This window comes from Rhincodon typus, chromosome 28 (assembly GCF_021869965.1).
Source record: "Rhincodon typus isolate 14 chromosome 28, sRhiTyp1.1, whole genome shotgun sequence".
Classification (NCBI taxonomy): Eukaryota; Metazoa; Chordata; class Chondrichthyes; order Orectolobiformes; family Rhincodontidae; genus Rhincodon; species Rhincodon typus.
Window position 1 is genome coordinate 30994223 of NC_063359.1, and position 25861 is coordinate 31020083.

The following is a 25861-nucleotide window of genomic DNA, read 5'->3' on the forward strand; positions in this document are numbered from 1 at the left end:
TAGGAAACAAATGAAGCAGGAGATCCATATTCTAATAGTTTTTATAATCCTGTGCTTTTATATACATAGAATACAGTCTCTTTTGTATTGTGTTAGTCATAGTAATTTACCAGACATTCAGAAATTTCTAATTCTTAAGATTAGTTCACACAATAGATAAATTGCCCTAAATGTAGTTTGGAGTACGGTTAGGCTGTGACTTAATGTTTAACCACTGTTAATTAATTGAAATGAAAGATGAGTTTGAACCCCTCAAAATCTAGCTATTGTATTTACCTATGTAAATTTATTTAAACTACCCATTTTGTTTGATTGGGTTATGGAGCATAGATTCTGCTGATAATCTTCCTCTGTCATGGATAAAGGCTTAGAGTTGGCATTCAGGTTGGCAGTTTAGTGGTTATTCCAACCACAAAAGTTATAAATCTAATTCCTGAAGTTGTTGGGCAATTAAACTTTTGTCAACCTTTTATTGGGCTAGCTATTGTCATGTGTTTTCTGGTTACATTGACAAATCAACACGTACATTTGGACAGCCTCAGGGAGGCCACCAATTTGAAACTGGAGGGTTTCCAAACACTGTAGAGTGACCTCTGCTTTTTGGTAAAAAGCAATCTGGCCTGTAATATGGGCCGTAAATTGGGCAGATCCGCTAGCTGCCTCCCTAGAGTAGGTACTTGATGCACCTTGCAGCCAGCCTCTTGCCCGTTACTCGAAGCTTGCCTGGTGGATGGGACCTTGATGGGAAGACATCTGTGTGGTTCTCTGCTATTTTACCCGTGGAATAAGTAAAAGTTCAGCTCAGTTCTGTGCAAAGTTCAGATCAGTGGAAAATATGCAGACTAAAGATATGACTTTTCATGCCTTGAATGATTAGTAACAATGTAGGTGCCAGGCCACTATCTTGGATTTGAAGTACCTTCTTATGGAGTAACTTCTTTTGGATATAAGAATTTCTATCCCATTGAATGCTTGGATTTGAGAAATGTCTTCAATTTAACAATAATTTCCATTAACAGTTTTTTTTCTGCTCACTTAAACCAAAGATTTTGGTGAATTTTATCTGAATGGTTATTAGTTTTCAATATCTAAAGGAGAGGAAAAAACATTTAGCAGATAATGTCACAGAAGTTGTTCATGTTCCAATTCACCATATGGGTGTTGTGTAGATATTTGGATTAGAGGGCGCTTGTACCAGGAGGATGACTTGCATTCAAAACACATTAGTAGACTTCCTCGGCAGATATGACCACCTTCTGTGAATGTGTGCTGTCCTGCAGTACTTTAGCTGCCAATCAATAAATACTTTTCTGTCACCAATAAATGTTCTTCTAATAGTGTTGCAGAACCCATCAATTTGTATGTCTTCAAATGGGTGTGTCCTCCCTCATTCCTCTTTTATTGTTTTTGAACTTGAAAATGGGTTTTGAACTTGAAAACTGAACAGGTCTTACTTTTAATTTGAACTGATAAGAACGACAGCATAATTGATTTAACCTAACAAGAGGTACGGTCTCATATTCTTATATGTTAGCTTGATTGTGATCCCAAGGTGGAAGGGCTGAATATCAAGAGCATTGTGCAGCAGACAATCTCTTTTTTTAGATGTTCATTTGTTATGATTTCCTCAATTATAGAAGTTATAACAAAGAGACCACTCATCCCAATGAGTTTCCTTGCTCCTAATGGAACTATCTACACTAATCCGTTATTTGTGTTATTCTTAATTCTTCCCCTTCAGATATGTATCCAGTTTCAGTTTAAGCAGCAAAACAACTGACTTAATAGCTATTCATGGTAAGCTATTCTCTGTCCATTGAACAGAAATTCTTAAGAGTGAAAGATCAAGTCTCAAGTAGACCGGCACAGAAGGCCACATTTTTTGAAACATAGGAAGGAAATTTTCTGGTTATCATCTGCCTCTCTCTCTTCCCAACTTTTTCTCTCTCTCTTCCCCCCACTTCCCCCCGCAAACCAAGCCAAAAATAAGTGAAAAACAGGATAAATCTAACACAGTCTATCATCTTTCAGCCTTCTCTTGATCATCAGCATAGTGATGGGAGGGACTGTGTTCCCCAGCATCATTTGCTTAACAATAACCTACATATTGAGAGATATGAGTAAGAACTGCCGATGCTGGAGTCAGAGATAACACGGTGTGGAGCTGGAGGAACGTAGCAGGCCAGGTAGCATCAGAGAAGCAGGAAAGTTGATGTTTCGCGTCGGGACCCTTCAGGTGAAGCGACGAAGGAGCAGTACTCTGAAAGCTTGTTATTTTAAATAGACCTGTTAGACTGTCACCTGGTATCGTGTGACTTCTGACTATGTCCTTTCCAGTCCAACACCAGCATCTCCACATCACCTCTATTGCCACCACTGCCACCTCCCCTTCCCTGCCCATCATAAGGTCATAAATGGGAATGTTTCCTGCTGACTGCAATGTTCAGCACTGTTTGCCACCTTTCAGATGTTGAAGCTGCATGTATTCATCTAAAGCAATAAATTTCAGGTTTGGCTGATAGATGGCAGGTAACTTTGCTTAGCATTTGAGATGGGAATGACTATCCGTGCTGCCTCTCGGCGCCAGGGACCCGGGTTCGATTCCAGCCTCGGGCGACTGTCTGTGTGGAGTTTGCACATTCTCCCTGTGTCTGCGTGGGTTTCCTCCCACAATCCAAAGATATGCAGGTTAGGTGGATTGGCCATGCTAAATTGCCCATGGTGCCCAGGGATGTTTAGGTTCAGTAAGTTAGACATGGGAAATGCAGGGGTAGGGGAATGGGTCTGGGTGGGATGCTCTTCGGAGGGGCAGTGTGCACTTGTTGGGCCGAATGGCCTGTTTCCACACTAGGGATTCTATGATCTCCAACAAGAGACAATCTAACTCTCTCTCTTAACATTCAGTGATGTTACCATTGCTGAATCCCCCACTATGACCATCCTGGGGTGTTACCATTGACCAGGAGCTGAGCTAGACCGGCCATATAAATATTGTTGCTACTAGAGCAGATCAGCGGCTAGAAATTCTGCTGCGGTCTGAAATCGTGTTTTCAAATAAACCTGTTAGTCTGTAACCTGGTGCCATGTGATTTTTGATTTAGAAATTCTGTAATGCATAAATTAACTGCTGTCCCTCCTTTCCACCATCAAAAGGCACAAGTTGGAAATGTGATGGAATGTCCACATGCATGAAAGGCTGTAGGTCCAACACTTGCGACTCAAAACCATTTGGGGCAAAGCACCCCACTTGACCTGACATCCAATTCATCACCTTCAGCATTTACTCCCTTCACCACTGACAGTGGCAGTGGTTTGTGGAATCTATCAGATGTAGTGCTTAATTCACCAACTTTCCTTCAATTGCATCTTCCAAACCCATGATGTACACCTAGTCAGAAGGACAAAGACTGAAGATGCTTGGAAGTGTCACTTACATGTTCCCCTCCAAGTCACACACCAAGCTAACCAGAAACTATATCACCCCTTCTTTACTGTTACTGGGTCACTGACCTGGAGCTGTCCTCTTATCTGCATTGTGGATATACCTACGCCCCAAGGATTGCAATGGTTGAAGAAGACAGATTGCCATCACCTTCTTGAGGGTATTTGGGGATGGGCAATAAATGCTGGCCTTGCCAGTGATGCTTGCATTCCATGACCAATTAAGAATAAATATGCTTTAACTATTGTAAAAATCTTTGTATAATCATTTTCCCATGCTTTATCCACCACACTCCCTTTTATATGGTGATTTTCTGGAAATGTTCAATGAAACTAGCAAGCAGAAGATGTTCCTAGTTGGGTAGTTTTGATTATTTTTTCTCAGAATGGAAAACCATTCGCATTATGTACATTATAAATCATTCATACAAATTGCTAAATCATTTGGATGGTTTATAGGCTGTCATGTTGCTATCCATCTTGAAAACACCTTTACTGCTCAATATCTGGTTAAATTATTTCATGGTAGAGGGATCATGACAATAAGATGGGACAAAGGGACAGATTTTGCTGTCAAAGTAATGATGGAGCTAATGGCACTCCCTGATACTTGTGTGCAAATGGTGTAGGCAACTTCAGACGAGGGGCAGGTATACAATTAAGTGCAAATATATAAAAGTTGCTGTTTGAATCCCATTGCCATTTGTTTTGAGAATGCCACTTCACTGTCTGCCTCAACATTGAAATGCTTTTAATTTCAAGAGATTGTTGTATTTGTGCAGTACTTCTAACTAACTAAACAGATCTAATTTTAAGTAGCTTTTTTAACAATACGTTGATTCTTTAGCAGTCATTACAACCTAACACTAGAGTTACTATTATAGTCCTATTCCTTAAGGTTTTAATTTTTCTGAGAATTAAAGTCCTGTGATTGTACTGACGAAAACCGTCACAGTTTGCATTTGAAAAAAAGGCAGATTTTGGTTTTGTTTTAAAACCATGGAGCATGAATCTTGTTGAATTTACTTCCTTACCACTAAATTGTGAAAGAATATATAGTAAAGCAGAACTGGCCAAAAAATGAATGTTACCAAGCTGTCTTTTTCTTTACCTCCAGCTACTTCTACTGTGATCATAATAAAAATGATTTATAAAAGACCTCATTGCTATCTGGCCCTCAGTATGTATGAGAAGCACAGAACTTGAATGTCTTATCAACAAAGCAAATGTGATTCAGTCCAACTTCAGTGGAGGAAAAGTATGTGAGACAAGCTTACAGAACAGAAATAATGTATAATTAAATAGCACTGTATTCGCAAAAGATGGTCAGGATAGTTTCATGAAAAACCAGCTTTACAAATCTTCTAGTATATCTGAGACGACTAGTGAAGGTGCAGTGCCCCTGCTAGATTTACTTAGCATCTCGCTACCAATATATTGCTAATTGTGATACTCCACCCACTTCAGTTTACTTACCCGAGTATTAAACAATTCAAAATTTCTCTATCTAGGCAATTTTGGAAGATGTAATCTATAATTATGCTATTGGAGTTTATTTCACAGGGCATGTGAACATAACGTTAATAGTTTGCGCACGATTTACACTTCAATAAAATTCTGGTGGTAACACTGATTTAATATCCAGTTGATATCGTTCAGTTGACTTTATAGAAGGCATTCGCTAAGGTTCAGCAACTGAGGCTTCTGAATGTGGTCGAGGCACATGGAGTTAATTATGAATAAGTTGCTGGGTCAACAGTATAAGTAAGGAACAAGCCAGTGAGCATGATGAGTAATGATACCTGCAAATTCAATCTGCGTACAGTACTTTCAACATCTTTCCTCTGCTGTTAAAGTAGAGCAACAGCTGTCATCAGGTTAGCAGACAACAATTGGAAATTAGGTGAAAAGAATACAATGTAGGAAAGTGTAAAATCATGCACTTTGGTAGGAAGAAAAGAGGCATAGATTATTTTTTAAATGAGGAGAAAATTTAGAATTCTGAAGTACAAAGGGACTTGGGTGTCCTACTGCAGGATTCTCATAAGGTAAACTTGCAGGTTGAGTTGTTAGTTAGGAAGGCAAATACAATGTTGGCATTTATTTCAAGAGGACTAGAATATAAAAGCAGGGATATACTTCTGAGGCTTTGTAAAACTCTGGTCAGACCACATTTAGAGTATTGTGAGCAATTTTGGGCCCCATACCTCCGGAAGGACGTACCACCCCCGGGCAGGTCCAGAGGAGGTTCATGAGAATGATCCCTGGAATGAAAGGATTAACATATGAGGAACATATGAGGAACATTTGAGGACTCTGAGTCTATATTCAATGGAGTTTAGAAGGATGAGTGGAGATCTACCTGAAACTTACAGAATACTGAACGGCCTGGAAAGAGTGGACATTGGGAAGATGTTTCCATTGGCAGGAGAGACTAGGATCTGAGGGCACAGCTTTAGAGTAAAAGTGAAGATCTTTTAGAATGGGAATAAGGAGATATTTCTTCAGCCAAAAAGTGGTGAATCTGTGGAATTCATTGCCACAACAGGCTGTAGAGGCCAGATCATTGAATGTATTTAAGACCGAGATGGATAGGTCCTTGATTGTCAAGGGGAGAAAGTGGGAGATTGGGGTTGAGAAACTTATCAGCCATGATTGAATGGTCGAGCAGACTCAATGGGCCAAATGGCCTAATTTCTATTCCTATATCTCATGATCTTAACATGGAGAAATTGATTTGGTGTGCCAGTGAATGATGAATGTAATTTCACATGAAAAGTTTATAGTAATACATATTGATTGCAGAAATGTAAAACATATCGATGATAATAGACTGTTATTCACTGACATGGATGGATGGGAAACAGATACAGGTGTCATTATCATTCATCTGCTGGAAATGGCAGTGGTATTATCACTGGATTGTTAATCCACAATCCAGATAACATTCTGGGGACTCTGGTTCGAATCCTGCCATGGGATTTGAATTCCATAAAATATCTGGAATTAAGAATCTAATGATAACCATGAATCCATTGTTGGAAAAGTCTACCTGGTTCACTAATGTCCTTTAGAGAAGGAAACTGCCATCCTTACCTGGTCTGGCCTACATGTGACTCCAGACCCACAACAATGTGGTTGAATCTGAACTGGCCTCTGGGCAATTAGGGATGGACAATAAATGCTGCCTGGCCAGCGATGCCCTCATCCTGTTAATGAATAAAGAAAAGTCAAGTCCAAACAAAATCAAACTATGGTCAACTATCAGAGTTGAGTTGCATATTGTTTTCAAAAAAAAACTGAATTAAGGATTATCATTGAAATCTTGCCTGGAGTATTTTAATTTGAGCACAGTGAAGCTTAGAATATTAACAATTTTAAACTTTCCTTAGAGCTGTCTTATTCAATCGTAGAACAGTATAGAAGGAGGTTCTTTGGCTCATGGTGTCTGTGCCATGTATCTTTAAGAACTAGTCAGTTAGTGCCAAACTCTTACCTCTTCTTTATTTTTGACCAACCTGTTTGGACCTCTTATGATACAACTCTGGACACATGGGGCTTGAGCCAAAACCTTTAGCCTAGAGGTAGGCATACTATTCCTCAATACACCTTGCACCTTGTGTCTCTTTAGGTAACTATCCAATTTCCTGTCAAAAGCTACAGTTGAGTGTGCCTCCACCATGGTCTCAGGCAAATGCATTCCCAATCTTAATTGCTCACGTGCTTTTTTAAAAATGATTTTCTTCCCACACCCTGGTTCATTTATCAATCACCTTTTAAACTGTCGTCCTCTGGTTGCCAACCTTTCTGCTGATGGGAGTGGTTTTTCCCTATCTACTCTATACACATCAACCATTTGTTCAGTCATGAGCCAACACTAGATCAATTCTTCAAAATAGAAGAGCTCCAGTTTCACCATCTATCCTCCTAACTTGAGCCAGCTTCCTTCACAGTTTTGAGATTTGTTAAATAGGCCAAATTAATTACTACAAATTGTACTCCCGCAATTGACACTAAATTGGTGAGCAGTGTCTGAGAGAAATACACACAATGAAAAGTTTTAATCTATTGTTTGTAAAAATCTCAATGAATTGTAGCTCCTCGTCTTGTGAAAAGATGAACCAGCTTATTACCAAGCCATGTAGGAATAGAAATAAATCAAATTCAAGTCAAAGACAGCATGTTTTTCAATACAATATTAATAAAAGCCTATGCACTTTCATTGTCATGTAAGTATTCCCTTTGATCACTAGTACTATTCGGCTTGCAAAACTGAAAGCTGTAACATTGATATAATGTCAGTTAGTCTTCATGCAGTTGAATGTCTGATTATTTTTCAATTTGGACTGCTGTAACCATTTCAAAATAATTTTTTTTTACATTTGAAATAACTTTATTCACTAAATAATTACAGAATACATTATACTCATTTTTAAATCTGCTGTTCATTGGTTTATTTGGATGTTAATTGTCCACAAGAATCAGTGTCATGACCAACCAAGATTCCAGAAGATTTACAGTAAAATGTGCTGATGTTCACTCTTGGTTTCATAAATCTTATGCTCACAGCTGGTAAATACTCAGTGTGGCAATGGACAATGGGAATAGGACTATTGTTCATGTGGAAGATATACAACATGGATAGGGTTCAGTCAACAACAGCTTATTTCCACTTAGTGAATTCTATGCAATTCTATATTTTCCAGTGATTTAAGTCTATCTTGAATTACTTCCTTCCCCTTTCCTGAGCTCCGTAAGACAGACTCGCTGAGCAGAAAGTGTTCAGGTTTGGCTGCTGATCACATCTATTGTTTTACCTCATTTAGGCCAGTGATGGGGACACTACAAGTGGATACATTACCCCTGAGTTATGAAGAGTGAAAATAGTCAGAAATGGTGTTACTTATTTCTGTACCTCCCGTGTTCTTCTGGAATGTGTATTTGTGTGAATGGTGGATAACATGACTGGACTTCAGCTGCCCGCCAGGTCATCATGGTTAAACGATACTGCTCATTTGGAGTCACACATGAAGAATTGGTAAGTGAAGGGCTGCAGGTACCTGTGGAGTTACACATCAATGTTTGACACCAGCTTCAGGTGGCAGAAAGGGAGAAAGATGGACAAAACACTAAAAACATATTAGCAAGAAAGGGAGGAAGTAAGTCATGTTAATGGCCATCATATTACATGATTTCCACACAACCTAATGTCAAAATTCCAGAACTTCTAATGCTGTTTGATTTTGCTTGGTTTTATAACTAATTACAAAGCAAACAGCTTGGACATTGAGATAACAAGGTGTAGAGCTGAATGAACACAGGCCAAGCAGCATCAGAGGAGCAGGCTGATGTTTCGGGCCTAGACCCTTCTTCAGAAAAATGGACATTGTGTCACTAGCATTCAAAATCAGTTTATTTCAATCTTACGAAGTTGGTAGTGCAATTGTAAGCTTTTTTGGTTCTTGCGGTTGCCACCTGCTTGGTGTTCACTGGATGTCAGAATGTTTCTCAAATGTAAACGAGAGCAAAAGGACAAATCATTTTTCCCCCAGTTTATACGTTGTATGATGTAGAGTCTTATTTTCATATTTTATATAATGTAATATTTTCAGTTGCCTTTTTTATTTAATATAAGAACTTGACCAATGATCCTATCATCTAGCCCACACCTTGTATTCTCTCTTCTTTTTGTAGTGCAGCTGTTTGTCACACTATGTAGTCCCTTTGATAGCTGCACACATGCATATCTTAAAGGGAACACTGGTCCTTCATAACTTGATTGTTACCCATGTTGGGCATTTTGAAGTATTCTGCAGCTGTGTGACGTAAAGGGAACATTACTCACCTCAACCCTGTTGCTCTATCAGCCTGTGGATTACTTGTTGAGTGTAGTTACCATTGTATTGTAGGCCTATATGGCAATTTATACGCATCTGTTTTTGTGGGTAATAATACATAAATGACAATTTAATCAGTTTTTGGAGGTAATGTAGACATTGATTAGGACACAAGAACACCTCAGCCTTTGCTGTGACCTTTCAAATATGATACACTGTAAATTTATGCATTTCATAACTACGTTGTGTCCATGCATACAACACTTGAAGTATGCAGCTGCAGAAGCATTATAAAATATGGAACAAGTCTTATCATGAAATAATCCCATTTAAACATAGATACTGCCATAATCTAATGTGTCCAAATGTTAGTTTTCCTATATTATTAATACATTATATACACATGGAGTTGGATATTTGGCAGTTTGCAGCTATGTTACTTTAGTTAACAGAAATGAATTGGACAGATGTAGAATTGTAATTCTGGATAAAATGCAATTTCTTTTAAATTAAAATGTATATTTTCCTGCGACAGTGGACTAGGGAGAATGATGTTTTTTTTAAAAATGTACACTCTAATATGTACAGTGGAGTTTCTTCACAAAAGCAAAACTTTAAATTGTGCTTGTGGGGCACTGACTGCTTTACTTTCCATTCCTGAAATTGTCACAGTTGTTACCAAGAGCACAGTTGGCAAAGGGAATTGTCGAGTGTGAAAGCTTTTAATCTCCATTCGCACTTGGTACATTTTTCCTGCCCAAATATGCTATTTTGCTTAAAGATTTGGCACCTAATGCTCTTTTATTAAACATTGTTAATTGGTGTTGGGTGAATGACTAGTTGCAACATTGCATGAAACTTGTAGCAACTTGTTCTAAGTAATGATGCAGTGTGGATTTAAAATCTACTTGTGTTTAGTAATAAGTTTTCAGTCTCTGATTTTTCAGAACACTGAAACTATTAGTCATAAATGTTGATTATCATGAATTAATATGAAGTGAAATTCAGCATAATTTATTATATAGTGATTCATGTTATATCTTGCCATCAAAATGACGTAAGTATATCCTCATAGGCATTTTTCCTTTGTTCAATTCCCTTCATTTGATTACAGTTTTGTCACCACTGGCAGTCTCATTGATCAATTTACTAATAGTACATATATTTTCTTTTAAAAAGAGTTGATTGTAGGGAGTTTAAGACTAATTTAGTTGGGAATCGGGTGTTCTCAACTGTTTCCAGTTTCTGGTGTCCTTGGAGTTTAAATTAAGACGTTAATTAGGTGCTATTAAGTTTGTCAAGCTATACACAAGTTTTGAAGATGACAACCGGGTAAAGAACGATATCAAAATTGAGTTGAATGTATTTTCAGTTGAGAAGTTAATGTAGTGTGTGTATATAGGAACATTACTTCAAAATATCACTCTTCTTTTGTTACAAGACATGGATTGGATTTATATTGCAATAGCGTCATTCCCCCTGTAAATAATCTATGTCTGATCATGATTTAAGAATAAATTCAATCATGCTTGCTATTTTCTCTTATGGTTACCTTAGTGCAATTTGGATAGTTTTTCTAAGGAACTGAGCCCTTCTAGGCTGGATTCAAATCTTGGTCCCATAAGTGCAACTACAAGTTCTGACACTCTCTTGATCCCTCAGTTTTCTAAAACAAGGTATCATTTGAGTTCAACTTCATGCCACAGTAGGTACTAACTTCTCTTAAGACATTTGTTTCTACTCAGTAGTAGTGCCTCACTTCAAATCAATTCCAGTATAAAGGTAGATTAGCAATGATCCATTTCCTCAATCCTGCTTTTAGTAATAGCTCAGAAGGTTATTGAAACCATTGACTGAGACCATGGTAATGGTCATATAACCATTCTGTGCGTCATCCTAGAATAGCATGCTGACGCTTGCTTGTTCGTGAGAATATTGAGTCTGAGCCTGATCTTTTCTCCCTAGACACCAGTAAATAAAGACTTTTCTAGTAAGTGGTCATGGAATGAGAGCTTTGGCTGATAACTCCCTCTCTTCCCCTTGACATCAAAAAACTCAAGTATGGTAGCCCAGCTATTTCAGTACCATAATGTGAAACCATTTATCCACCAATTCATTAGGGATATCACATTTTGAAAGAAATTAAAGTAAATTCTGCTAGAACCTTGGGTTTGCTTTCTTATGTGGACCGGAAATTTGAAATTATTGGAAGGGTCTTGGACTGAACCAGTTTCCCTTCAGATACTGGTCGGTCTATGAAGAGCTTCTAGCAGTTTGTTTTGATTCAGATTTCTACAGTTCAGTTTTTTAAAGTAATTTATGAAGATTGATAGAGAGAATTATTTAAATATGTGGAACCTATGATGTGCATAGCTCTTTCCCTAATATCATGAATAATCCATGTTTTCCTTGACTTTTAAATGTAAAAAATTGTTTGTTATTTGAGCAGTAATGCTTTTGTGGGAATAAGGAGCAATCCTAAAATGTGCCCCGAACCGAAATTGCTCCTGATTTTTAACCCTTTTTCATCTCTGCACTGTAAAACAGTTTGGTTCAAATCCTGGCAACCGTTTCTTGGGAGGAGCTTGACAGTTAAATAAGGCTGGAGTTTGAATTTGGGTTTTCTGATTTGTCGGGGACTGCATGTACCACCTAGGATTCAAGACTACAGATTTAGACGTGTAATAATTATTGAACTAACAAATACTGATAGCATTTATACATTAGAAATGGAGCAGCTCTGCAAACACAAATTTACAAAGCTAGCAAAAACTTTAAGAATCACTGTAGAAGCCTAGTGTTGTGAATTCCCTTGAGATATGGCTATAAAACATAGGAGCAGAAGTAGGCCATTCAGCTCATTAAATCTGCTCTGTCATTTACTGAGATCATGGCTGATCTGATAATCCTCAGTCCACTTTCCTGCCTTTTCCTCAACCCTCAATTCCCTTACTGATTAAAACAGACTTAAACATAGTTAATGACCCAGTCTCAACAGATCTCTGCGGTAAAAATGCCACCGATTTGCTCCCCTCTGAAGGGAGAAATTCCTCCTCATCTCTGTCTTAAATCTGTAATTCCTTATTCTGAAAATATATCCCCTGGTCTTATTCTCGCCCACAAAGTGAAACTACCTCTCTGCATCTACCATGTCAATGCCCCAAAGAAATTTGTATGTTTCAGTTTCTTTTCAATCAGATTGCTCTCATTCTTCTATATTCCTGTATGAGTACAGACCCAATGTACTCAATCTCCCCTCATAAGACAATCCCTCCATAGCTGGCATCAACCAGTGAACTTCCTCTCAATGACTCCCGGTACCAGTTTAGGAATGGAGCCATCTTTACACCCCATGAGAGTACTGACCGGTGTCAATCCAGTGTGAATTTGCTTGCTGTTTCTTTGCTTAGTTATCTTGGTACAAGTTGAACAGTTTTTCTAAGGAACTAAACCCTTCTAAACTGGGTTCAAGTTTTGGTCCCAGAAGTGCAACTATCAGTTCTGACACTTCTGGCCTCTCAACTTTTTGAAAAGAAAGCTTACATTTTTAAGCCTAATTCTGTGGGTGTATATTTTTCAGTTATTTTAAGGCATTGCCAACTTAATACTTAAGTGTAGTAGTTGTGAGGGGTTTAAATAATAGCTGTTTAGGGTGTCATTTAACCAGCTGCACATTGATCATTATTAGGACATTTGTTCATCATGTTTATTAAAAATGGCTAAATTGTTCTATTTCAAGTTTGCTGATAGAATGACTACCTTTATCTTGCTCTGACTTTGCCGAGTGGAAATTACACTGATGTTGTGAAGGTCGACCTCATGGTCCATGTCATATAGATAGAGTATGATTTTTAGTTTTACAAATTAAAGTTTAACTGTAGGAAAGAAGATGAATGTAACTGATGCAGATTGAAGTTATGTGTACTTAAAACATTTGGGGTCATTTGCTTTGGGGTTTAACAGCTAGGAAAATAGAATACAAATGGAAGAGTCGGAGCTTTAAAAACAGCACCTGGTTTGCTGAGCTGGGGATGTATTGTCTACACTATACTCATGGAATGACCATTCACAGTGTTTGTCTTTTTTGAGAGTTAAAGCTAAATTAGTTAAAAGCATCTATTGAAATACGAAAAATCGTAAAATTCATTAGCTCAGAACAAGCTATGGTGTGATGGAGATGATTGAAGCTTAAGGTTCTGTTAAACAATTTCAGCACCCTTCTGAAGTATGAAGGACACTGGCAACTCAGCATTTGCTACCTGTCCTTAGTTGCATTGAGATATGTAGAGCAGAATCCCATAGAGGTAAGAACCTCCTTTCTTTCAATTGCCAGTTAGGGTTTTCTGACAATCTGGAGCTGTTTTTACTCATCATTTTCTACCATCGATAATAGTGACAGTGGTTATGAAAAATCTATCAGGTTTACTGATACCCTTTCGGGAAAGGATTCTTACCCAGTTTGATCTGCATGTAACTGTCAACCCACAGCAATGTGATTGACTCTTAACTGCCCTCTGAATATTCCAACAAGCTATTCAGTTGTCCTTAAGAAAATGACTCACCGCCACCTACTCGAGGTAATTAATGATAGGTAATAAGTGTCAGCATTACCCACATCTGATGAAAGAGTAACAATAATTAAGTAACGAGAACGATGATTATACATCATAATGTTGAAGCTTTATTCTAGTTCATGGATAAGCTGAAGTTATTTTTTTAAAAAGCTACAGGGAACTATTGGGAAAGAACTTTTTTATATTCAGTTGTGATTAAATGTTAAATCACGTTTTTAAATAAATTCAGCAATGGTATTGTCAACAGTAGTATTCTGGAAAATGTAGAGTGAAAGGAATTTGAATGTAAAATGCTCATTGTGGCTCCCAGCATTTTGATAGATCTGTTTGAGGAATGAAAATGAAGAGACAAACCATCATGAGCAGATGAAAGTAAGCGCCTAAAGGTTAAATATATGCCGACAAGGTAAAAATCTTGCAGATAACTAACGTGGGGAGCACTTTCTTTGAACAACCGTAGGACACAACCTGGCTAAACTTCTATCTTATAGCCTCTATGCCATTGAAAATTTATATCTGACAGAATTAATACCGTGATTCTATTGCATTAAATTATTTTGCATGGTGCTGCAATTTCAAGCAGTAGCGTTTTGGAAATTCTTTTAACCAACCCACGGAGTGTAAATGTAGTGTCTGGGGATACAAGGATAAAGCTTCCAATGGAGCGCACCCATCATGTAGGGTGCTAACCCTGCAGAGAAAATCTGCCGTTTTCCCCATGCTTAAATCAGTAATTTCTGAATAGATATTTTTTTCCAGTGAAACCTGCAAATTACATTTACGATAGGGATGATTCTGTTCAGGTGGTGAATTTTCTAAGATTTCTATAGAATTGGCCCACTTTATGCTAACTTAAGTGCTTTTTGTTACTTTTACACTCAGTTGGTCCAATGCACTCCTTGTGGGTCTCCCACATTCTACTCTCCGTAAATTTGAAATAATCTAAAACACTTCTGCTCACGTTTTGCATGAATGAAGAGATGTGAAAAATATTATTAGTGTATAGTGTGATAACATATTTTAATAAGATTTGAGACAATTACAAAGAAAGATGCTGTGTCACTGCTCAATAATATTTAGTATATAATCATTAACAGAATCTGTAACTATGAGCCGCTTTACCTATCACAGTGCCAGTCTGCCAGCACTTTTTCCAGCAGTTTAATTACTTCATTGAAACACGGCAGAAATTTTTAAGTGAAGGATAAGATGAATGGAATCAATTGTACCTGTGGATGAGGCGCATTTCATCATTCTTAGTCTGATTGGAACCTTTGAGAATTTGAAAGTTCAGTTTTCCTTTGGACTTCCTTTTACTGTGTAAATTTTTACAATCAGCTAGGGAAAATACGAGTTCCAAGATAACAGAGAGAATATTGTTCAAGATCTTGGACGATGAGTTTGAATGCGTCTTGTTTAACTAAAGGTAGGTTACATATGGTGACAGTGGTATTTGAGATTGTCATTGGTATAAAGAGGAAGCAAGTGAACTAATGCAATAATTTCGTCCAGTACTATTATCTTTAATTTCCCTGCATTGTAATTGTTATCATTTCTGTAAGGAGTTGATTGGTTGGGGAAAGAGTCGCAGAAGCAGCATGGTACTTCATGCACTGTCTTTGTCTGAATTAATTTTTCTCTCAAACCTCTCCCTCCTCCCTCAGTTAAAATAATACCAAAGGATAATGGGAACATAGTGAATGCAATAAAATTTTACTTGAGGTTGAAGTACCGATTGACAGATCACTTATCAGACTGGTCTACCAAATCCGTCCTTTGTTTTCATGCAATTCCAGATTTCTCCAATCAGGCTTCCCCTCTTGTTATCAGTGTTGGATTAGCTGCAATCCCTTGCAGTACACATTAGGAAGATTGAAGCCATCATCTTTAGTCCCCAGTAGAATCTCCACATCCTGTTCACTGATCATTGCCCCCTTTACTGGCTGTTGTCTGTAATGAGCCAGATTGTTGTAATCTCAGCATCATGTTCTGTTCTGATCTGACCCTGCTCCAATATCTTCTCTGTCAAGCCTATCTCAATCCATTTGCTGCTGTACACCTCATAGGACTAGAAATAGTCCATTTAGTATTTCAAACCTGCTCCACCATTCGAGACAAAGCTGATTATTTACATCATTGCTATTTTTCCTACCCTATCCTCATATCTCTCAATGCAGTTAGTGTCCAGAAATCTATATCTTTATCCTTAACTTATTCAATGACTGAACTCATAATGTCTTTGGGTGTAGAGAATTCCAGGTTTTACTACCCATTTCATTGTCACCACTAGACTACTATTGCAGAGATGTAATGGTCAATCTCCTATTGTTCACATCCTGTAAACTTCATCTCACCAAAATCTATGCTGTTTAAATCCCATCCAGAACCAGGTCCATTTCACCTGTGACTTCTGACTTTGCTGCAGTGATTCCTGGTCCCTCAGTGCCTAATATTAAATTATCATCCTTGTCACATCCCTTTCTGGCATTGTTCCTCCCTGTCACTGTAACCTGTTTCAACCTACCTATATCCCTCGTGGCATTCTCTATCTATCTGATTCTGTCCATTTCTGCAACCCTGTAGCTTGGCCCCACCATTTGTAGCCATGCTTTAGCCAGCTAATTCCTATATTTTGCTCCCTAAATACCTCTACCTCTTCATCCAAGCTTTGCATCCTTGCTTCTGATATCTCCTCTGTGTTCCATTTGTTTGATAAATTGTTTGGGTTGTTTGCCTAAATTCACAGCACTGCATAAATGCAAGTGTAGTATCTGAACATTAACCTTTTTAAAATAGCATACACCGGAATATAGAATGGGTTATTAAATTGAACTTTTCCAATTGAGATTCCCACTATGTGTAATTTTACTGCTGCATGAAATTTCACTCTTTGTCCTTGACCAGAAAAAAATTGGGTGAAACCTCATAAGTTCATTTGAAAAAGAAAGACCTGTGATTGCTTTAATTTCTTGCATCAGTCATTGTTTTACCGGGTCATCACCTACTTTTGAAATGAAGTTAACCTTTTGTTTATAATTGGTTACTGCTGACCTCTGCATTTACCATTCAGTAAGCTGCAACAAAGTGACAATTCTGTAAAATAATAAAATAAGATGCTAAGGCTGTTGCTAGGTCAGCAGGTCCAGATCAATACAATAGTCTTTGACTTCATGAGTGCATTGATGAGATGTGCTTCCCCAGATTGTCACCCTGTATTATTTTAAGTTACAGCTGCACTGCAATGCAAGCTGACACTAATGTTCTGATCTCTGGTCATGTGCTAATAGTCTAGTTGTTAATACATCTCGGTTATCAGTTTGTGATTTGTAAACAAAAATTTGTCAATGACAGTGAAGTATATCTCTCATTCAGCTGTGTGTGTTGAGAGTATTCTGCTCACCTGCCTGGTTGTATAATGACATGGAGTGAAATCAGCTGCAGAGGTAGGGAACAAAAAACCGATCTGCAGTGTGATCTTTCATTGTGTACAACATCAGGATTGTTCCAGATCGTCATTTAACCCTTGCAATTGAGCTAAAGTACTACCACTGGGTTCATTGTTTCATTGTGTGAGATCTTGTGATAAAAATGAAGTAATTGTCCCAGTTTATTTTGTGTGTCATTTTTTTATTTTAGTTGCTGCTGCAAAATGTGTTATAAACAAATTAGTGACAGTCAGAACTTTGCTCCAAACTTAACTGAATTTGACTTTTGTTACTTGTCTGAAAAGCTTGAAATGAGTCACTGCATACTTCAAATAAAGTCTGTGATTTATTCAGTGATGAATAATATCGACCACATAAGTTCAGAAAGTCTTTGAAGTTTTTCCAGGATATTTAATGAACTGACATTGAATTTAAAATTGAGTGCTTACCAGATGTGTAGTTCCAATCAACTATTGTACTGCTAAGCAATGCAAAAAAATTCTAAAAGTTTATCAAGTATGGTGGGAAGGTGGGGTGAATGGGGGAAAAATCTACTTAGTCAATTGCTTCATTGTCTTGCATTTAAATATATACATGTACATAACTGTAGAAACTTTTACTTCAAAATGATGTTACAAAGGTGCAGTCTGTTATTTCTGAATTTATATTAGTAACTATGTATTTATTGTTTAGTTAGTTCTTCATATTGTAAAGTGTCTCTGTTCCATGTAGGTTTAAACCTAAATTATTAGAATTCTATAATCCACTTAATGAAAGTGGAAAAGAGCTTAAGTAAGCACAAGATATTAGCTAAAATAATTAAGAGGATTCTTGTTTTGTTCAGGTTAATGGTACTTCTTGATAGTAAATGTTCATGGGACTTGCCTCTGGAAATGATTTGAGTTGTGACAGCTGGAAAACCTATTCTTAAAGTTAGAAAAGATCCAGGAACTTTACAGGTATTTTCCAAGTTCTTGGGAACTGGTGGCTGCCATTTCTACACCTTGCACCTTGAGTCATACAGTTGGTTCCTTTGTATAGCTTTTTGGTGTCAGATTTTGGGATTATTACTTAAAACCAGAGAGCTACATGTTCTGTATTGTACTTCTCAGCTAACAGGAGGCTAATATTATTTTTCTTGATACCTTTTTTTAACTGTTGTATATTCTTTTTATTTAAAACAAATTGTGTTAAATGTAACTCCGACTTGTACTCTTATCCTTCATTTAGATACGTGGATGATGTTATCGCACGGATTGACAGAATGTTTCCTGATATGTCCATTCACTTGTCCAGACCAAATGGTTCCTCAGCAGTTCTGCTGGTAAGGTGATGATCAAGTCCGATGTCAGTTATGCACTTTTGTGTGTGTCTAAGTATAATATGCTAATCAATCTTCTTGTAAGCCAGGGAAGATCTGCGAGGCTGAGAGTTACATGGATATATAGGTAGCACATGTAGTGAGGTGGCCATACCACACCTGTAGGGACTGGAGAAAAGAAGTGATGGATGGCCACCATGCAGTCAGAGGAACAGGAAGATAGTACAGGAGTCCCTTGAGGTCCTGCTCACAAATTTGTTTTCTGTTTTGGAAGCTGATGAGGGTGCTGGCTCCTCTAGGGAGTGTAGACCGAGCCAAACTCCTGGCAGCACAAGTGGCCTGACTGTACAGGAGGAGAGGAAGCAAAAAAAAGAGTGATAGTGATAGGGGATTCTTTGATTAGGGGAACAGGCAGGCATGTGAAGGGGAAGATTGACACATTAGAGATTGTGGTACACATTTGGTATCAGCGATATAGGTAAAATGATGGATGCAGTCTTGCTTCAAGTTCAAGGGACAAGGCACTAGACTAAAGACCAGGCCTCAAAGGTTGTACAGAAATAGGAGACGAGAGCAGATAAATGCATGACTCAAGACTTCGTGCAGGAGGAAGGGTTTAAGATTCCTGGATCTCTGGGACCATTTTTGAGGAAGGTGGGACCTGTACAAGCAGGATAATCTGTATCTGAACCAGAATGGGACCAACATCCATGCAGGAGGTTTGCTTCTGCTGTTGGGAGGAATTTAAACTAGTTCAACAGGGAGTGCTTTAGTGCTAAGTACTTTAGTTCAATGGTGACACAACATACCCTTAGCAAAGGAGCCTAGGCAGAGCGAGTTCAGAATGTTGAGCTCAAGGGAGTTAAGGCAAAGCTGAATGGCTTCTACTTTAATGGTAAGAGTATTACAGCTCGGTCAAATGAGTTAAGGGTGTGGATTGATATGTGGAGTTATGATGTTGCCATCACGGAGATGTGTTTGAAGGAGGGCCGTGACAGGAAATTCAACATTCCAGAGTACAGGATCTTCAGATAGGACAGGAGAGGCTGTAAAAGAAGGTGTCACATTATTAATAAAGGAGTCAGTTGCTGCAATAAGCTTTATGGATAGAATTTATGCATAGAAAGGAAGCAGTCATACTGATAGGAGTGTATTATAAGCCCTCAAACAGTCAGTGTGCGATAGAGGAGTAGATATGTAGTCAATTCTGAGGTGTGTAAAAATAATAGCTTAATTATATTAGGGGATTTCAACTTTCCCAACATTAATTGGGGTAATCATAACATAAAGGGTTTAGAGGGGAAGATTTCTTGAAACGTGTTCAGGAGAGCTTTTTTATATAAGCATATAGATGGTCTTACAAGGGACAGTGCAGTTCTGGACCTAATTCTGGGGAATAAAGCCAGGTGTTTGAGGTCATTTTAGTGACAGCGACTGCAACACCATAAGTTTCAATAAAATAAAACAAAGAACTGTAGATGCTGGAGGTCTAAAACAAACAAGAACAAATTGCAAGAGAAACTCAGCAGGCCTTGCAGCATCTGTGAAGAGAGAACAGAGCTAAACAGAGTTAATGTTTCAGGTCCAGTGACTTTTCTTCAGAGTCATAAAACTGGGAGTTTTAAGTTTGCTATGGAAAAGGAAAAAGATGGTCTGCACCAAAAGGTTTTGGATTGATGGAAGGCAGATTTTGTTAAAATAAGCCAGGATCTGACCAAAGTAGAGGGCATGGTACTTGAGATTAAACCTGTGGTCGAAAGTTGGGTGGGATTCAAAAAGGAGTTGGGGAGAGTAGAAGCGCAACATTATTCCCTTTAGGATGAAATGTAGAAGCAACAAGCCCAGAGGTCCATGGATGTCTAAGAATATTTAGAACTGGATAAAAAGAGAGGTGCATAACAGGTACAAAGGCAGCAAATCAGAGGAGGTCCTAGTGGAGTATGGAATGTGCAGAAGTGGGAGCATAAGAAAGCAATTAGGAGAGCAAAGAGGAGGCTTGAAAGAAAGCTGGCAGTCAAGATTAGGGAGAATGCCAAGATATTCTACAAGTACATCAAGGGGAAGAGTAGGGCCCATTAGGGACCATGGGACAATCTGTGTGTGGAGTCAGAGAACATTAGTAGAGTGTTAAATGAATACTTCACATCTGTCTTCACTCGGGAGAAGAAAAATGTAGAAGAAGATGGACTGTAAGGCTCTTCAGCAGATCGAAATTGGGAGTGAGGAGGTACTGGAAGTTTTGGTAGGTTTACAAGTGGACAGGCTCCCAGGTCTGGATGAGTTGTATCCCAGCCTGCTCTGGGAGACGAAGGTAGAAATTACTGAGGCCCTCACTCAAATTTTTAATTCCTCTCCTGCCATGGGATTGGAGGACAGCTAATGCTGTTCCACTTTTCATGAAGAGTGGTGGGGATAAATCAGGGAATTGAGTCTAAAATCAATGGTAGGGAAACTATTGGAGAAAATTCTGAAGAGACAATTAAACTCCATTTAGAGAGGCGAGGTTGATCAGGGATAGTCAAGCATGGCTTTGTCAGAGGAAGGTCATGCCTAACAAATCTAGTTGAATTTTTTTAGGGAAGTGACTAAGTGTGTAGTTGATATGCATTTCAGCAGGGCTCTTGGTAAGATCCCGCCTAGGATAAAGAAGGTAAAAGCTTGGGATCCAGGGTAACTTAGTAAGATGGATCTAAAATTGGCTTAGATGTGTGGTGACCCTCAGGTTAAACCACCACCAGTTGTCTCTCTCTGATTGGAGAATATTCCAATGGTCCTCTGGGACTGGGTGACCTTACCATTTTAAACAACAGTACAAACTTGCAATGACATTTATTGCTTATAAATCCCACAAACCAGCGTCTGTTTCGGGTGGTCAATGCATGAATATATTTCCTGGCGCAATGTTGGAGCAGTTAAACAAACTGCTGTAACCAGTTGCAACTGTGGGTCATTTACAGTGGCCTTTCTTTCTGCCTCTCCGCCTCTGGTTATGACTGCCATATAAGGCAATACCTGTTTCTGGCCCTTTTAATTGGTTTTCGATTACATCATTGTCTTGTTCAAAGCCATCCCCAGATGTATTCTGTCTGGCATCTTTTCAAGGTTAGGTTTGAAGCTATCTGGGGTGTTGTGTCTGACTCCATTTTTTTATCACAAAAATAAAGGGGCACAATTCTCCAGTATTCTTTTGAAATTATTTTTAAGACTTTTGGCGAAAATCTGGGTATTTTCTTATCAGACTAGCCTGTAAAATCTTAGCTAACTGCAAAAGGGAACATTGGAAAGCTGTTGGAATGGGACCGTGGAGTGTGGCTAATTCAATGGATCTATTCAAAGAACCAGCATGAACATAGTAGGCCAAATGACAACCTTCTGTGCTATATGCATTTGAACAAGGAAAAGGAATTCCATCAGATATCCACAAAAATGGAGTAAAAATAATGGTATTCCATTTTCTAAATGTGTCTTAAATACATATTTTTAAAAGTTTCATCACTATCCTTATGACTTTTCAAATAATTTTATATTGCACGACTAAGACTGCTTTCAGTGTAATGGTTTCAGCCACTTATGTTTCTCAAACTTTGTACAGACTCAGCAGTTGCCAGCAAGTTGATTATTTTTTTCGTGTATATCCAGTCCAGTTACATCACTTCTGGGTCTTGGAATGATGAAATTGATCATTACTTTCATACCTGCATGGAATCACTGTGTACATCTCGTTAGTCAAAAGATATTTCTTTGTCTGTTCTCGCAGGGAACAATACCAGTCGCATTTTTTTCATCAACATGTTATTACTTCTGTGTGATTAGTTAGTTTGGCATATTAGTGTCAAAATTGCATTTGTATTTTAATTTATGAAGGAAATAATCCCGTTGTGTGCAGTGGATAGGAGAAGAAACAATTTGGCTAAAATATCGAAGATTTTTTTATCTAGTTGTGCCTGGATCAGGGACATTGTACTGAATGCCTTTGAAATGCAGTTAGATGGGGAACTAAAAATGAAAGCATGACCATAGAATATCAATAGGAGATATTAACATTATTGCTGCTTGAACTGGTATCTGCATTTGTGAATGATGTTCTGTTGAAATAGCCAGTGAATACAATGTCTTTGAGAAGAATTGAGCAGCTTTTTTAACGCAAAAGTGACATTGTCGTGCAATGACTCTGACTGTGCAACAAGATTTTGCCATTCTTTTTCTTTGCATCCAAATGAAGAGACCTTCATAATCCTGTATTGCTATGAAAATAAAGTTGTTCAAGACATAACAGGGACTCCCCTCAACCAGACCTGGAAAGCAACAGGAATGGGGCCATGGGCAAAACTATGCAGGAGACCCCATCATCGCAGGAGCAAAGGGAGCTCTCTGACTTCGAGGGGGAGTGATGTGATAACTGATTTAAGGCCATGGAGAACCACTATCATAACTCACTGTGGATGGAGCTCATTGAGTATGAGTTCCCTTGGTAACAGGCAATGGCCTTCCCAGTTGGAACTCCAGATCTGAGCCCTTTTATAAAGTGTTAGAGAAAATATAAACCAGACCCAGGGATCTGTTCAACAATAAATGATATTCTTTTCAAGCTGGGCTTCCTGATTTGTTATGGTGGCACACCACAAGGAGAAGTAGAAAAATGAAAACTGTTGGTTCTTCCACTCAAAGTGTAAAACTCAGAAGAAGGTAATGCAGATTGTCCTGTGAAGATCATTGCTAGTTGCAATTACATGTAATTAAATGTAATACTTCTGACCAGATGAGAAAGAAAAATTGTCTGTCTTTTTAATCCTGTCTAGATCAGTCATAACAAATATTTTTGTTTTTGTTTTAGAACACAGCTATCACACTTAAACAAAAATAGCATACTAGTTAAAATTAAGGAGCCAATCACAAAGTTTTCTTAAGTGATATAGAAAAATTTTGTTACCTACTAACTCCAAGAAGAATTAATAATGTGACATCAAACATGGGTAATGAATTTTAAAAAGTGAGTGTCTGATACAGACTGGAAGAACAGTGATTATGTATTTTAAAAATCTTTGAGTTCTTGAGGTGTTAAGACCGAAGGCCATTGTTGACTGGTATCCTAACTTAGTTAACTTCCAAATGACTCAAAACTTAGAAATAAGTTGAACTGAGAGGAGTAACGGACTTCAAGACGACATATGTTAGCTAGTGTTGTGGACAAACAAGTGACAGATGAAATTTAATACAGAGGAGTGCAAATTGAGATATTTTATTAGGAACGACAGAGAAAGGCAAGGTATAATAAAGGATACAATTCTAAAGGGAGCAGGAGCTGAGAGACATGGGAAAATGTGAATACATTATTGACTATGAGAAAGTAGTAAGAGGCATATGAGATCCTGGACTTTATAATCTGGGACATGACAGTACAAAAACATGGAAATTGTGGTGAATCTTTATAAAGTACTTGCCTGGACTTATGCAGATAATTATGTCTGGGCAGTATACTTTAGGAAGTAAATGAAGGCATTGGAGTGGATGCAAAAATGCTGGCCTGGTCGGTGATGTCCACATCCCATGAATAGTTATTATTAAAAATGGAATTAGGTGGACAGATCACTGAAACAGGCTGTTTTTGGAGAAGAGTTGATTTGAGAAGAGATTGATTGAGTTGTTCAAAACTGAGTCTAGACAAAGTAAGTGGGGAGGAATTGTTCATATTAACAAGAGTGTGGAGAACTACAGCATACTGACTTTGGGAAGAGGACCAGAGGTAACATAAAAAAGACTTTACAAAGTGGTTAGGATTGGAATGCAAAAGTGAGGTAGAGGTAGATTCAAAGATGATTGGATGATTATCTGAAAAGAAAGTATTTGCAAGGCTTTGAAGAAAATGTGGGTAAGTAGGACTGAGTTGCTTTACAGAGAGCTGGCACAAACATTATGGGCCAAATGGCTCCTATGCTGCAATCATACTATGATTCCACTGCTAATTGTGTTACTTATCTAGCTACCAACTTGCAATTAAGTGTTAATAATTCTTATGATTTATATTTATCAAGAAGTTCTTTGAAGCAATAAACTCATGCTGAAATAGGACAGTTTATTTGCATACAGATGGTGTGAATTGCACTTACTGCTTCAGCACTTGTCAGTATGCTTTATTGGTATTTAAATGTGTAAATTGGAATTCCATTCAACCTCGTGTGCAATAAATAGATTTACCAATTGCTCAATTAATTATTGTGCCGTTCAAGGAACAGGGTGCAAGTCTTTTTTTTGAATGGATAGACTTGTACTTTCAAAATGTGTTCACTAGAAAATATTGATTTCTTAAGCATGTTAGATCCAAAGGTGTTTGTATATTGGACAGTAATTCATTTGTTGGTGCATAGTTATAAATTGGTGGGGTGATAGTTTTGATGATATTTGCAAACTCAATCTCCTACCAATTTGTTTAATATACTAGTTGCTGTGGAAATACTTGTGGATAAAAATGAAGGTACAATTTCTGATCATGGAACTGTTTGTTTTCCTCTTCTCCACCCTGCCCCCTCTCTCTTTGTCTCTCTCTGCCATTTTGGACACTTTTTAGTTCTCCATTTTTTTGTTGATGTATTTGTCCCCCTTTTTTTTTTTCTCCACATTTGCTATTTATGGCACAGCATTTTCTCTTACTGTCATCTTTGTCTCTGTCTTTGATTTGTCTTTCTGTGGCCCAGGCTCTCATAGAATCATACAGCATGGAAACAGACCCTTTGGTCCAACCAGTACATGCCAACATAATCCCAAACCAAATTAGTCCCACCTGCCTGCTCCTGGCCCATATCCCTCTAAACCTTTCCTATTCATGTACCTATCCAAATGTCTTTTAAACATTGTAATTGTATCCACATCCACCACTTCCTCAGGAAGTTCATTCCATACATGAACCACCCTCTGTTGCCTCTCATGTCTATTTAAAATCTCTCTCCTCTCAACTTAAAAATGTGCCCCCCGAGTCTTGAAATCCCCCATTCTACGGAAAAAACAACTACCATTAACTCTATTGATACCTCTCGTTATTTTATGAACTTCTATAAGGTCGCCTGTCAACCTTCTACCCTCCAGTGAAAAAAGTCCCAGCCTATCCCGCCTTTCTTTATAACTCAAACCTTCCATACCCGGCAACATCCTGGTAAATCTCTTCTGAACCATCTCCAGCTTAATAATGTCCTTCCTATAACTGGGTGACCAGAACCAAACACAGAATTATGTCTTACTCTCTGTCTGTGTGTGTCTCTCACTCTGTCT

At 38.1% G+C, this 25861-nt stretch overlaps 1 protein-coding gene across 1 annotated transcript in view; it reads left to right on the forward strand.

Moving 5' to 3' along the window:
* med27 (mediator complex subunit 27) overlaps positions 1 to 25861 on the forward strand; it is a 233217-nt gene that overhangs the window by 110610 nt on the left and 96746 nt on the right. Inside the window, exon 4 of the mRNA XM_048613701.1 lies at positions 18508 to 18601. Coding sequence (XP_048469658.1) covers positions 18508 to 18601 — 94 coding nt within the window. The remainder of the gene's footprint in view (positions 1 to 18507; positions 18602 to 25861) is intronic.